We start from the raw sequence: 14974 nt of genomic DNA on the forward strand, positions 1-14974 counted from the left end.
TCCTTCTTTTCCGTGTTGAGTTCCAACCCTATTGAGGATTGACCAGATCTTATGGGATGGATTGGGTCCTTTTGGTTCAGCATATGCTAAATCAATCAATCAATCAATCAATCAATCAATCAATCAATCAATCAATCAATCATCCTACTTCAGATTCAATTTCTGTTCTGAAGTTCCTTCCAACGTTTCTCCCGTCTTCTCTTAGGGCTTTGAGTGGGACCTGAAAGGTGTCCCATTGGACCAGAATGCTGAGCTCCACGTGGTGGTCAAGGACCATGAAACCATGGGCAGAAACAGGTGGGGCTCCCAGGAATATGTGTCTCTGTGTGTCTGTTGGAATTCATTGTTGGCATGTATTTTTATGTGACAACTACAGTAGTATTTAGCCAGTAGATGGCAGTGTTTACAAATTTGGATCTGTGATATATAGTATACTCTATGCTTTTTTCTTCTGAGTAGAGTTTCCTGTTTCCTGTTACAGTTAAATACCGGTAGTTGAGCAGTAAAGCACATGGTGGCTGTGCTCTTTGTTTGTTCTGTGTGGTGTTTTATGTAAATGGAATGCCTAATAGTGTCACAAAAAAGTCAATATGGCGAACACCGAGGTGTGAACAAAGCCCCACTTGGGGTTTTTCTGTGCTTTGCAGTTTATTAGCTGGTTCTCCCTTTGACCTAGAGCGTATTGGACTGTTTGCTTCTTACTTTGAAAATACTGTCTCTTGAGCATGTGCAGAGGGCACTCCTCTCACTAGGAGCTACCTGACCTGCTTAGAAGGATGCATTTCAAGATTATCATAGCCACTGCTCAGCCTGCAAACCAGCAAAAGGAAAAAAAATTAAACAGTTTTTGACTGTACAGGTAGTCCTTGACTTATGGCCAAAATTTCTGTTGCTAAGCAAGTCATTGGTTAATTGAGTTTTGCCCCACTTTACAACCTTTCTTGCCACAGTTATTAATCAAGTCACTGCAGTTGTTAAGTTAATCACATGGTTGTTAAGTGAATCTGGCTTCCCCCTTGACTTTAGTTTAATGCGACTTTGCTTGTCAGGAGGTCGCAAAAGGTGATCCCAGGGACACCGCGACCGTCATAAATACGAACCAGTTGCCAAACGTCCACATTTTGATCACGTGACTGCAAGGGATGCTGCAACGGTCGTAAGTGTGAAAAATGGTCATAAGTCAAATTTTCAGCATTGCTGTGGTCACTAAACAAACTGTTGTAAGCCGAGGACTACCTGCAGAGGAGAAGAAACCTGATTCCGCTCAAGAGAAAGCAGAACTGTCTTTCTCCACCTGGACAGGTTTAAGCTGTGTGGACTTCAACTCCTAGAATCCCCCCCCCTTAGAAGTGCAATATGCAAAGGGCTGATTTAGCCAGGGTGCTGGCAGCTCAAGCAGGACCCTCTATGTTCTGCCCCAGCTACGGACCCCAAGAACGCAGCACACACAAAGTCTGTACAAACCTTAGTTTACTAAATTAAATTAGTCTTTTTCAAACAAAGGCTGTTAATTAACTTTCTTATCCAAAGAATAAATAATCATTAATCTTACTATGGTTGGGAGAAAGCCCAGAAGCAATTTGCAGGAAACTGATAAGAGAACTAAGATCAGGACGCGAAGGAGAGTGAACGAAGTTGTTCCCTGCAAATTGCCTCAGTCGTCGTCCTTCCTTAAATAGGCTAAGGGAGTGGCCAATTAGCCCCAAGCCTTACTCTCGAGGAGACCTCCTCCTGAGGAGCCACTCCTGCCTTTTGGCAGCTCTGCACGCCCGTGCATCGAGAAGAAGCTCCTCCTCTTCGTCCTCTTCACTTAAGGGAGCTTCTGGAGGTTCTGGAGGCCCTGGCTGAATCCCCGCCTCTGGCACCACATCTTCTCCAGCCTCCTCATTGTTTGACTCAGGCGCCAGCTGCACAGGCTGCTGGCGAATCACCACACCAGCCTCCTCACTGTCGGAATCAGCTACTAGCTGCACAGGCCGCTGACAGGTCACAACACTTTACTTCAGTAAGAGAGAAACCCACCCTAGGGACAAAATCATCACATGAAGTCTTAGTACCGCTGTATAAAGCCACACCTGGAATCCTGCATCCAGTTTTGGCGCCCACATTACAAAAAATACATTGAGACTTTGGAAAACGTGCAGAGAAGAGCAACTAAGAGGATCAAAGGCCTGGAGGCTCAAACATAGGAAGAACGGCTGCAGGATTTGGGTTTGGCTACTCTAGAGGAAAGGTGGATTTGGGGAGACATGAAAGCAGTCTTCTGGTATTTGAGGGGCTGCCAGAAAAAAGAGAGGGTCAATTTATTCCCCAAAGCACCAGAAGGCAAGAAACAAGGGAGGGAAACTAATCCAGGAGAGAAGCAACCTGGAATTGAGGAGAAACTTCCTAACAGTGAGAACAATTAACCAGTGGAACAACCTGCCACCAGAAGTTGCGGGTGCTTCATCACTGGAAGTTTTGAAGAAGAGACCGGACAGCCACTTGTCTGAAATAGTCTAGACCTAGAGTCTCCTTCTTGGGCAGGGCGTTGGACTAGAAGACCTCTAAGGTCCCTTCCAACTCTATTCTATTCTAACACCCCCTCGCTTCAAATGTGATGCCGGCATCACCTCTGTCTAATTCAAAATCTGGGCGTAGTGAGAATCCGCCGACAGCTGCCAAGACAGGAACTTAAAAATAGCCGGATGGCTCACAGGAGAAGCAAATATTCCCAGCAAGAGAAGGACTTAGCTAAGCTCTGGGGAATTTGGAAGGAGGCTCCTGTCCAAGACCTACCTACCTTTCTTTCTTTCTTTCTTTCTTTCTTTCTTTCTTTCTTTCTTTCTTTCTTTCTTTCTTTCTTTCTTTCTTTCTTTCTTTCTTCCTTCCTTCCTTCCTTCCTTCCTTCCTTCCTTCCTTCCTTCATTTATTTATTTTTCACATTTTTGAACCGTTCATCTCCCTCAGAGAGGGACTTGGGGGTGGTGTCCGATCAAATGTTAAAATATATAAAAACAGTGTACAAAAATGAAAAATTTGGAAGGAACGCTGCTAACATTATTTTAAAAGGCAAAAAGAAAGTTGCAAAAACTCACCTGGCTCAAAACATTTGACTTTTCTGGAAATGGGTCATGAATTTGGACTTGAATTTCAGGAGAGTCAGCTGTGGGGGGGGGGGGACACACAACACCTGATGTGTCTGTGTGTGTGTGTGTGTCCCCGTCCAGCTGCAGTTTGGGTCAGATCTCTCCATCTAGGAAAAGTGGGCAAGAATGGGAATGGATCAGTAGTGGGTTTCAATCAATGTAACAACCGGTTTACTTCGCGCTCCTCCTCCTCCTCCTCCTCCTCTTCAGAACCCCCCCTTCCTCCTAGCACTGATGATGTTCCCTAGTTGGGTCATGATACGTCTGCAAGAAAGGCATCAACCTCAGCCCCCAGGCCCCCCCTCATTTCAACCTCGGGCTACATTTTCCCTGCCACTTTGACTTTTCTTGACCGCCTGCAAAAGTTAAACCCGGTGCCAAAAGCCGGACCTTCAGACTGGACCTTCTCCCTGGGACAGGCGAGGCCCTGAGATCTCCCTTCCCAAAGGAAAAGAGGCAGCCCCTGGGTGGATGGGGTGGACCCGTCCCTTCTCCTGCTCCCTGGAATTCAGCCGGGGTGCGCCTCTTTTGGGGTGCTCCTTGGGAGACCCCCCGGTCCTTCCAGCATGGCCGGGCCAAAGCAACAGGAAGAGCCTTTGGGGGGGTGGGGGGGAAACGGCCGTCTCCGCTGAACAATGCCGGGAAGCGAGAAGGGAAGTGACCCCAGAAGGACCCAAGGATTCCACCAGACTCCTGGCCAGAAGTGACTCCGATCCTGACTTTTGGCCACGGCTGGAACACGAGCTGACAAAGTGTCCCACAAGACTGTTTTTTCCCCTTCCTTTTCAAAGCCAGTCTGAATAATCGCTTGTCAGTCTCCTCCGTCTTGGAAAAATTTCACGTTTCCTGCCCAGGTTAGGCCTATTTTTGGGATCTGGTTGATAAGCTGAGATTTGGGAGAATTTTTTTCCCCCGTGCTTCCTGGCTTATCCCCATATCAGAGTTTCAGGCTGAAAGCAGAGAGTATTGGTGTAAATATATATACTGTATGTATGTACATATGTGTATGTGTGTGGGTATACACATACATATATACAAATACACATACATACACACACACATCTGTCTATCTATCTATCTATCTATCTATCTATCTATCTATCTATCTATCTATCATCTACAGCAGTGTTTCTCAACCTTGGTAGCTTGAAGATGGGTGGACTTCAACTCCCAGAATCCCCCAGCCAGCAACGCTGGCTGGGGGATTCTGGGAGTTGAAGTCCACCCATCTTCAAGCTTCCAAGGTTGAGAAACACTGATCTACAGTATCTATCTATCTATTATCAGCAGTTGAGACCAAAATTTCTGTTGCTGAGTGAGACATTGGTTAAGCGAGTTGTGCTCCATTTTACGACCTTCCTTGCCCCAGTTGTTAAGTGAATCACTACAGTTGTTAATTTAGCCCCACCGTTCTTAAGTGAACCTGGCTTCCCACATCGACTCGGCTTGTCAGAGGTTCGCAAAAGGAGATCATGTGAGCTTGGGACACTTCGACCGTCATAAATACAGGCCTGAATTTTGATCACATGAGCATGGGGATGCGGCAGTGGTCGTAAGGGTGAAAAACGGTCATAAGTTGCTTTTTTCAGGGCCCTTGTAACGGTCACTAAATGTACTGTTGGAAGTCGAGGACTTCCTCTGTAGCCGGCCAACTCACCTGCAGTGACTTTCTTTCTGACAGGTTTTTGGGGGAAGCCTACGTGCCCCTCCGGGATGTCTTGTTCTCCCCCAATCTGGCTGCCAGCTTCAATGCCCCTCTGCTGGATGCCAGGAGGCAGAACACGGGGGTAAGTCCACCTTGCGGGTGACGGGGGGGGGGCTCTCCTGGGAAGGAAAAGCCCCCTTTGCTGATGGTGGAGCAGGCTGGGGAATTCTGGGAGTTGAAAGTCCAGCCGTCTTCAAGGTGGAGAAACCTTGGTCTGGAGGAAAGAGGCCGGGGGCAGCAGATCAAAGTGGCTCTGGGTCTCCCAGGAGTTATGGGGGATGCAGTAGGACCACATGAGGAGGTCCATGGTTGGAGAAAGCCTTAATGCAGTGCTTCTCAAACTTGGCAATTTTCCAGATACGATACAGATATGAAAAAAATACGGCTTTTATATAGGACAAACAACTTTTGATAAGACACTGTTGAGCTCTGATGAAAAATTAATTAAGAAGGTATATAACTTTTTGCTAAATTTAAAAACGGAGGATGAGCAAATAAAAAACACAATGGGACAGTGGGAAAAAAAGCTTTGGCTATAAGCATGGCGATTTGAAGGTGGGTGGACTTCAACTCCCAGAATTCTGGCTGGCTGGGGAATTCTGGGAGTTGAAGTCCACCCACCTTCAAGTCTCCAAGCTCATTGTTCTAGAGAGCATCTAGAAGAGCACCGAGCAAGGGTTGGCTTTAATTTATTTTCCCTGCCTGACTCAAAGGTTCCGGGAAGGACCTCTTATAACATCTTACGCTCCGTGAGGGTGACAGTTCCTAGGTCGCCACCTGTTTCATTTTAACGGTGGATGTTGCCTAGTTTCGATGAGGAATGGTGTTCGCGTATGGTTTGCTTCAAGGTGGAGATCAGAGACGGGTTAGGTTGTTCGGTTGTTAACTGATTGGAAAGGCTGGGAAGTTGTCGTTACAATGGCTTTTCTGATTTGTGCAGTGCAGTGCGTAAATAATAAAACAAACATCGCCATGCGGGAGTCGTGTTTTGGGAATTCAGGTGGAGGCTCTCTTTAAAGCAGCCGCATCAGCCTGAATGAAGAAGCAGCTGTTTTACAGAGGTCCTGTCCAACCGGTTGCCCCAGCCTCCGGACCTAAGCCTCCTTTTGAGAGAGCATCCAGGCCCTTTTCTTTCAAGTCCTTCATCCGATCCTTTCTATTTTGCAGGGGTGTCTGATCCTCCAAGTCTCCTACACTCCACCCCCGGGAGCAGCTCCTTTCATCCCTCCTCCGGCCCCTCCGGAACCAAATCCGACCCTCCCTGAGCTGGACACGGTGACAGGTAAGGAGGTGAACCATCCCAGCCTAACTCTGTCCCAGGGCAAATAGTATGCAGAAGGAGAGGGTTGGAATGGACTAGAAGCTGTTCAAGCAGGAGACCCTATCCCAGTGATGGCTAACCGTTTTGCCATTGTGTGCCAAAAGCGGGGAGGAGTGTGGGGGGTCAATTATGGGTCAACACCCATAATTCAATGTGCCCCGCCCCCCGTGCATGCACACGCGACCCCCTGCACTCCCCCCACTTTTGGCATGTGATGGCACAGTGGGCCCGATAGGCCTGATTTTTGCCCTCCCCAGGCTCCAGAGGCTTTCTAGGAGCCTGGGGAGGGCAAAAATGGCCTTCCCCACCTTCCCGGAGGCCAGAAACTGCCTGTTTCCCGATTTCCGGTGGGCCCTAAAGGCCCAAAAATCAGCTGGCTGGTGTACGCATGCATGCTGGAGCTGAGCTAGGGCAATGCTCGCATGCCCACAGATATGGCTCCATGTGCCACCTGTGGCACGCATGCCATAGGTTCGCCAACACGGCCCTATAACATTTCTAACAAATGACTGTCCAACCTCTTCTTCAAAACCTCCAGTGATGGAGCACTCACAACTTCTGGTGGCAAGCTGTTCCCCTGGTTAATTGTTCTCACTGTTAGGAAGTTTCTCCTTAATTTCAGCTTCCTTTTCTCCTTGTTGGGTTCCCATCCGTTGCTTCTGGCCCTGCCTTCAGGTGCTTTGGAGAAGAGGTTGACCCCCTCTTCTTTGGGGCAGCCCCTCAAATACTGCTCTCATGACACCCCTAGTCCTTCTTCTCATTAAAGTAGACATTCCCAGTTCCTGCAACCGTTCTTCATATGTTTTAGCCTCCAGTCCCCTCATCCTCTTGGTTGCTCCTCTCTGCACTCTTCTCAGAGTCTTCACAGCTTTTTGATATCATGGTGGTCAGCATAAGGCCTTTTTTTCCTTTTGATTCTGCTTTGTAATGTGTCCTACCCCGAAGGCCAGTGCAGACCAGGAGCTGAGCAATGAAACTGTGAAGGGATCATCGGTGGCCGTTTCATGGACAAGTTGATGGAGGGAATTTTTGTGTGTTTTGTCACTGCTTTCCTCCAACCAGGCTGGCAATGCCTAATGGTGTCTCTGCCCTTTTGGGGCTCTGAACTGGGCAAACGAACTGGGTAGCTGAAGCAAAGTCCCAAGGGAATTCGAGCTAAGGTTCCATCACGGCAGTGATGGATTTGTTTTCGTTAATCAGAATATCAGAATGAGAGAGTAACAGAACATCAGAATAGCAGAACAGCAGAATAACACAAAATCAGAATAACAGAATAACAGAGTAACAGAATAACAGAATAACAGAATAACAGAATAACAGAATAACAGAATATCAGAATATCAGAACAACAGAACAACAGAATAGCAGAACAGCAGAATAACACAAAATCAGAATAACAGAATAACAGAATAACAGAATAACAGAGTAACAGAATAACAGAATAACAGAATTTCAGAATGACAGAACAACAGAATAGCAGAGTAACAGAATGACAGAAGAATAGAATTGAAGGGACCTTGGAGATCTTCTAGTCTTTCCTGCTCAAACAGGAGATCCAATACCTTAAAATTAAATCCTAAATCAGTTTGATCCGAAATATTTCCCCCCCCCCACCTGAATTTCCCCTCTGGCCTTTTTAGTCCCTGATGTTTGTCACTATCTTCCTGGCCATGCTTAGAAATTTAATCCCACGATAAATAAGATTGTCTCCTTTGGTGTGGCTTTGCTTTGAGGGCAGTTTGTGAGCCGCCCTGGGAAGCCTGAGAGTAAACACCGTGAACCTCCTTCTCCGCAGACACAGGGGGAGAAGAAGAGAGCGAGGACCAGCTGGGCACCGAAGAGGAAGCCGAGCCTCCCGCGAGACCCTCTGCTCCCGATCAGCCTTCCTTGCCCAAAAGGCCCCCGTCTCACGTTCTTCCCGCAAGCAAGAGAAGGAAAAGCGCTTCCCGGAAGCTGCTCTCCAACAAACCCCAGGATTTCCAGGTGACCAACTTTGGGCAACGTTCGTGAAGGTCTTGGGAGGCTCTGCCATCCATGCAGGTGTTGGTGGTGGGTTCTGCCCTTGATCTAAAGACGGTCTCTGCCCTCTTTCAGAAGGCAAAGGGGCTTCAAGCGGTGAGTCTGGATTAGAGTCTCACTGTTTCTGGAGAACATCTGCCGATACTTCAAGCTCCAGTGATCCAGCACAGCTGGAAGCCCTGCAGACATTGCTAGATGCTTTGTGTTAGAGGGTGAAAAGGAGAGGACGTCCACACGTCCAACCAGTGTCTCCTTCTGACAGCTAGGTGAAGGTCTAGGATTCCTTCTCGGTGGTTCTTTCATCCAGACAAACAATCAGGGAGAAAACAATACTCTAATCAAGGAACTACCAAGGAGGACACCACATCCTGACCAACACTGGCAGGGCAACTTTCTGCAAATAAACGGGGAGCAAACCCCACACTCCTTTGCCCTGATGATATTCCCTAGTTGGGTGATGAAATGTCTGCAAGAAAACAACCAGGTTTAGAGAGCACCAGGGACGCTACACTGGGGTTGATCACTAGCAAGGACCTTCTAATTAAGGGTTGGGGTTAAAGTAGTTCCTAATCAAGGAATTACTAAGAACACCCCCACCAATGCAAACAAGGCAAACCACTGGTGTATAAACAGAGAGCAAACCCCACTTCCCTCTAGCCCTGATGATGTTGCCTAGTTGGCTGATGAAATGTCTGCAAGCTCAGAGAACAGTAAAAAACCCACAATCCCCCCCTCTTCCTCCTCCTCCTCTCTTCAAACCCCACTCCTTTCTAGCACTGATGATATTCCCTAGTTGGGTGATGAAATGCCTGCAAGAAAACCACCAAATTCAGAGAGCACCAGGGACCCCACAATCTTTCTCCTCCCCCTCCTCCCCCTCCCCACCTTCATATCCCCCTCCTTTCTAGCACTGATGATGTTCTCCAGTTCAGTCATGAGATGCCTGCAAGAAAACCACCAAGCTCAGAGAGCACCAAGGACCCCACAGTCCAACCCCGAGCTACAGATATTTCCTACTGCTTGGATCAAATAAGTGTGCTAAACACTCTAGATTTTGGTTAGAGAAAGAGGCAAACCCAAGGGCAGAACGCAAGGATCTCCAAGGCCTCTGGTTCCATTCTTGGTGGCTCTTCTAAGCCTTGGGACCTCCTCCCTTCCCCTTCTGCTTTGAGGTGAGGGCCCCGTTTGTCTGCCCTTGAGACCTTGATGGCCTCTTCTCTTCCTTCTCCTGTCCCTCCCCTTTCTAGATCCGGGTGCGGGTCATTGAAGGGAGGCAGCTCTCTGGGGTCAACCTCAAATCTGTGGTGAAGGTGACGGCGGTGGGGCAGACCAAGAGAACCCGGATCCGGAAAGGAAACGGCCCCTTTTTTGATGAGGTGAGAAAAGAGTTAGGACTTAGAGTAACTTTATTGTCACTTTGAATGTACACTAATCGGCATACATTAAAATGAAATTACATTGCATACAGCTCTCCAAGGGTCTCCGCCTCTAATATAAACATAAACATGACAGGATAAACAAACAAACAAACAAACACAAAATTATGCATGTACCCACATATGTTATATGACACGAAGAAACAACACAGTCTAATTTGGATGCATGCATGTACATGGCGAGAGAAATGAATCTTGTGAGTTTACCAGATGGATGGCCTAGGGAACAAAGCTGTTGTAAACCCATTCCGAGGTTAACTAAGAATAACAGAGCTGGAAGGGATCTTGGAGGTCTTCTAGTCCAACCCCCTGCAGAGGCAGGAGACCCTAGACCATTTCAGACAAATCATATCACCCCTGGTCCTTCTCTTCATTAAACGAGACATACCCAGTTCCTGCAACCGTTCTTTATATATTTTAGCCTCCAGTCCTCTAATCGTCTTTGTGGCTCTTCTCTGCACTCTTTCCAGTGTCTCCACATCTTTTTTACATCGTGGAGACCAAAACTGGATGCAGGATTCCAAGCGTGGCCTTCCCAAGGCCTTATAAAGTGGTATTAACACTTCACGTGATCTTGATTCTCTCCCTCTGTCGATGCAGCCTAGAACTGTGTTGGCTTTATTGGCAGCTGCTGCACACGGCTGGCTCATAGTTAAGTGATCATCTACTAGGACTCCAAGGTCCCTCTCCCAGTTACTGTTTTTGAGCCAGGTTTCACCTAATCTGTACCTGTAGCTTTGGTTCTTTTTTCTTGCCTAAGTGTACAACCTTAGTTTTCTCTCCATGGCATCTCATCTTGTTAGATAGGGCCACGGTTAAGCCACGGGGCATCATGAGGATGCAACCAGTGGGCCTGAATGTGTTGGCAAACTCCATGAAGGAGTTTCACCCTGGTTGTGAGAATTGCTCCAACTCGTCCTGTGACTTTTTAAAACTTGGGTGACTTTTGGGGGGGGGGAGCAGAGGATCCCCTGCCTGTGTGACTCTTCCTTTGGGGTGGGCTTCCTGGCGGGAAAGCATTTGTGGTGCAGCTGAACTTCCCTCCACTCTCTGTCTCCTGCAGACCTTTTTCTTCAACGTCTTTGAATCCGCCGTGGAGCTTTTCGACCAGCCCATATTCCTCACGGTAAGTGGGTTGGGGGTCCTTTCCCTTGGCCTACACGGAGAACGTATCATGGAGCCTAGGATGGACGTCTTCCTCTTAGATGCACGGCTCGCATGTGACCCACACGATGGGAGGCCATGGCAGCTTTCTTTAATCGGGGGAGGCACATTCCCCATTTGTGAGAATTCACTCCCCCACCCCCAATTTCATTTCCCATTTGTTTATTAGTTTTACAATCAAGGCGGTGAATTGAACCAACACTTCCCTCTTTCTGTTTTCCCCACAACAGCACCCTGTGAGGTGGGTTGAGCTGAGACAGAGGGAAGTCACCCAGCTATCTTTCATGGCAAAGGCAGGACTAGAACTCACCATCTCCTGGTCACTGGCCAAAAGTCACCTAGCTGGCTTTCAGGCCTAAGACAGAACTAGAACTCACTGTCTCCTAATGATAGGCTCAAAGTCACCCAGCCAGTTTTCATGGCAAAGGCGGGACTAAAACTCACCGTCTCCTGGTGATTGGTCCAAAGTCACCCATTTGGCTTTCATAGCAAAGATGGGACTAGAACTCGCCGTCTCCTGTTCATCGGGCCAAAGTCATCCGTTTGGCTTTCATGACTAAGATGGTGCTAAATCTCATCGTTTCCCATTTCCTTTTTGCAAGAAAATCAGCCAGCTCCCTTTGAGTATCTCCAGATCCTCTGACTTCTTTTGCAAGCTCACCAACCCTTGTGAGATGCCTCCAATGTTGCCCTGCAGTCTTGGGAAATCTCTGCCCAAGTTGGCTGGAAGTTCACGAGAGCTTGTAGGAGGACACCAAAAGCTTGCCACATGTTGGTGCGGACAAGGAGCATTGCTCTAAGCCAGGGGTCTCCAACCTCGGTAACTTTAAGCTTGGAGGACTTCAACTCTCAGAATTCCCCAGCCAGCTTTGTGGACTTCAACTCCCAGAATTCCCCAGCGCTGGCTGGGGAATTCTGGGAGTTGAAGTCCTCCAGGCTTAAAGTTGCCAAGGTTGGAGACCCCTGCTCTAGGCCCAAATGCTAAGCTCACCTCTGGGGAGACCCTCGAGGGGCAGCAGATCAGCTGGCATCTTAGGACACGTTGTTTCAGTGGAAGCTCATTTTTTGTGTCCCCTCCAGGTTGTTGACTCTCGTTCTCTCCGGACGGACTCTGTCATTGGAGAATTCCGGGTAAGTCATTTCCTCCCTAATCAGCTCTTTTGTTTCTCCAAATAATTACAAGAAAACTTTCTTGGACAGGCCTCCAGGAGTCGTGCACAATTGTCACCCTCTCTCTTTCCTGTGTCTTGTGCCGCACTGTCACAAAGACAAAGCAAGTAATGGCCACCCTCATCTGCAGAAACATGACAGAATATAGAATAATGGAGTTGGAAGGGACCTTGGAGGTCTTCTAGTCTAGTGGTCACCAACTGGTGGTCCACGAGGGTCTCCTCCTTCAGGGTATTTTTGTGTGGGTCGGAGGGGGGCAGAAATTCTGATTTGGGGTCTGTTTCAGCCTCCTGGTGCTGGGCTTTGGGCGAAGGCTGGAGAGAAACGCCCTAAGGAGCTCGGGTGGGCAGGCGAGGAGTGGCTGGGAGGGGAGGGGCGAGTAGAGGCCATCGAGGCGCCCCTGAACGCGAGTGACATTGAGTGTCAGCACTTCAAGCTGCATTTACTCTAGTGCTGACATAAGAAGGAGAAGTGGAGGCGTCTGAAAAGGGACGTTTGACTTTTCACCTACTTATTTTCCCTGGAGATAATATCCCCTAGGAGATGGGATGGGAGGGGGGAAATTCCTTTGAGCTGGAGCGGTAGATTAGGGGTAGAATGACTTGGAAGATGGCCAATGAGTGCAGGGGAGTGGGGAACGGAAAGGGAGGGTTTTGGGTCTGGAAGTCAGTGTTGGCTTCGATGAGTCGGAGGTAGAATGTCGTGCTTAATAAATGGGAATTTTTCTTCAAAGACTTTGTTTGAAATGCAATTTATTTGAGACGACCTCGAAACCTGGGGGCGTCTGGCTGTGTGTCCTGGGTGTGGGGGTGAGGACAGAGGGGTCTTCTGGGGAGTGGTAAGGTCCAGCCTGAGGGTCCTTGTGCTTATGTCTTCCAGGTGGACGTTGGAACAATTTATGCTGAACCCAGTGAGTGGAAATGAGGAAGGCTCATCCTGGGTGGAAATGAATGGGTTGCGTTAGCAAGGAACAGACAAATACGGCGGAATGTCCTTAGTACAGTTTACGATAAGATAAAATGATACTAATAGAAAGGAAAAAATGGAGAAAAGAAGTGTAGAAAGAAGAGAAAAAGAAAGGGACAAAATTCTGGGTTTTTTTTTCCAGAGCAGTGGAATACAAAGAAAGTTCCTTCAGCAAAATGTCAGTTGGGGGCTGCATTGGTTGCTAGTTCAAGGTGGGGGGGTCGTGACCTCCAAACAGTGGACGTCATCACGGGCGCTCTGCGCATGTGCAGAAGAACTGTGCGTGAGGGTAGCAAATGTAAGTGGAACCCATGACTGCCTCCAAATGATTCTTGAGCAGGGTTTCTCAACCTTGGAAGCTTGAAGATGGGTGGACTTCAACTCCCAGAATCCCCCAGCCAGCGCTGCTGGCTGGGGGATTCTGGGAGTTGAAGTCCACCCATCTTCAAGCTACCAAGGTTGAGAAACACTGATTTAGAGGCAGTCCTCGACTTACGATAGTTTATTTAGTGACCATTCAAAGTGACAACAGCACTGAAAAAAGGGACTTATGACCGTTTTTCACACTTACGACCATTGCAGCATCCCCCATGGTCGCGGGATCAACATTCTGGAGCTCGGCAACCAACTCACATTTATGACAGTCGCAATGTCCCGGGGTCACGTGATTTCCCCTTTTGTGACCTCCTGACGAGCAACGTCCATGGGGAAGCCGGATTCACTTAACAACCGTGGTTCCTAACTTAACAACTTCAGTGTTTCACTGAACAACTGGTGCAAGAAAGGTTGTAAAATGGGGCAAAACTCACTTATCCACTGTCTCGCTTAGCAACAGAGGTTTTGGGCTCAGTGGTGGTGGTAGGTGGAGGACTACCTGTATTTATATATATTTTATTTTATTTAGTTAGTTAGTTATATTTACAAATAACTCAAGGTGGCGAACATACATACCGCTCCTTCCTCCTCTTCTTTTCCCCGCAACAACAACCCTGCGAGGTCACTAAACAAATAGTTGTAAGTCCAGGAGTCCTTTTAAACTCTTATTATATGGACCAGGGATCTCCAACCTCAGCCACTTTAAAACTTGTGGACTTCAATTCCCAGAATTCCTCAGCCAGCTTGTGGACTTCAATTCCCAGAATTCCTCGGCCAGAGGAATTCTGGGAGTTGAAGTCCACAAGCTGGCTGAGGAATTCTGGGAGTTGAAGTCTTAAAGTGGCCAAGGTTGGAGACCCCTGATATGGACGATGCTAGATTCGTTGACCCAGAGCTCTAGGGGTAGCGTTCATTGCCAAATAAATGCCCTTCGATTCCGGAAAGGAAAAAGGAGCACGAATTGTTAATGTCAACCATTCCTTCATTTTACCAGACCGTTTTATCCGATGAGGTGGGTGAATCGTGGGGTATAAATGTGATTTAGGTCTCCTCCTCCTCTGCCCCCAGGGCACTGCTTCCTCCGGAAATGGCTGCTGCTGTCAGATCCGGAGGATTTCTCGGCCGGCGCCAGAGGCTACCTGAAAGTCAGCTTATACGTCCTCGGCCCTGGGGACGAAGCCCCTGTGAGTATTTCCATGAAAGGGGGTCAGACTTGGAAAAAGGGGATCCCCCCCCCCAAGCGGCCTCTCCTCCTTGGTGGAGGGGCCTTCAGGTAGGTGGCCTCCTGTCTCCCGGTGAGGTCCGCGGTGCAACAAAGGGGAAGGGGCCTTCCGACTGGATGCCCCCTTCTTCATGGGGAAAGATGGCTGACTTCAAGGAGTTGCCTCTTTGGAAGGCCACAGAAAGCCCCCCCCCCCCGAGGCTGTGACCATCCTGCAGGCAAGCAAGACGCTCCAAATTCAAGGACGATCATAGAGTTCATCTCATGCTGATCGCCCCTGGATCTGGCAGGCACAGACGTCTTACACTGGAGAGTGCCTGCTTCCGCGTCTTTACTGGGAGTTGGGGGTTTTCTGGAATGCTGACACTGATGATGTTAACTAGTTGGGTAATGAAATGTCTGCAAGAAAACAGCCAAGCTCAGAAAGCATCAAGGACCCAACAGTCGTCTCCTCCTCCTCTTCCACCC

At 48.4% G+C, this 14974-nt stretch overlaps 1 protein-coding gene across 1 annotated transcript in view; it reads left to right on the forward strand.

The window, feature by feature from the left end:
• DYSF (dysferlin) overlaps positions 1-14974 on the forward strand; it is a 120154-nt gene that overhangs the window by 20322 nt on the left and 84858 nt on the right. Inside the window, 9 exon segments of the mRNA XM_070948767.1 lie at positions 206-297; positions 4810-4915; positions 6001-6115; positions 7950-8137; positions 9421-9549; positions 10673-10735; positions 11854-11904; positions 12823-12853; positions 14353-14468. Coding sequence (XP_070804868.1) covers positions 206-297; positions 4810-4915; positions 6001-6115; positions 7950-8137; positions 9421-9549; positions 10673-10735; positions 11854-11904; positions 12823-12853; positions 14353-14468 — 891 coding nt within the window.

Source organism: Pituophis catenifer, unplaced genomic scaffold, assembly GCF_029215685.1.
Source record: "Pituophis catenifer annectens isolate HBS135680 unplaced genomic scaffold, rPitCat1.0.hap2 SCAF_8, whole genome shotgun sequence".
NCBI classification, from domain to species: Eukaryota; Metazoa; Chordata; class Lepidosauria; order Squamata; family Colubridae; genus Pituophis; species Pituophis catenifer.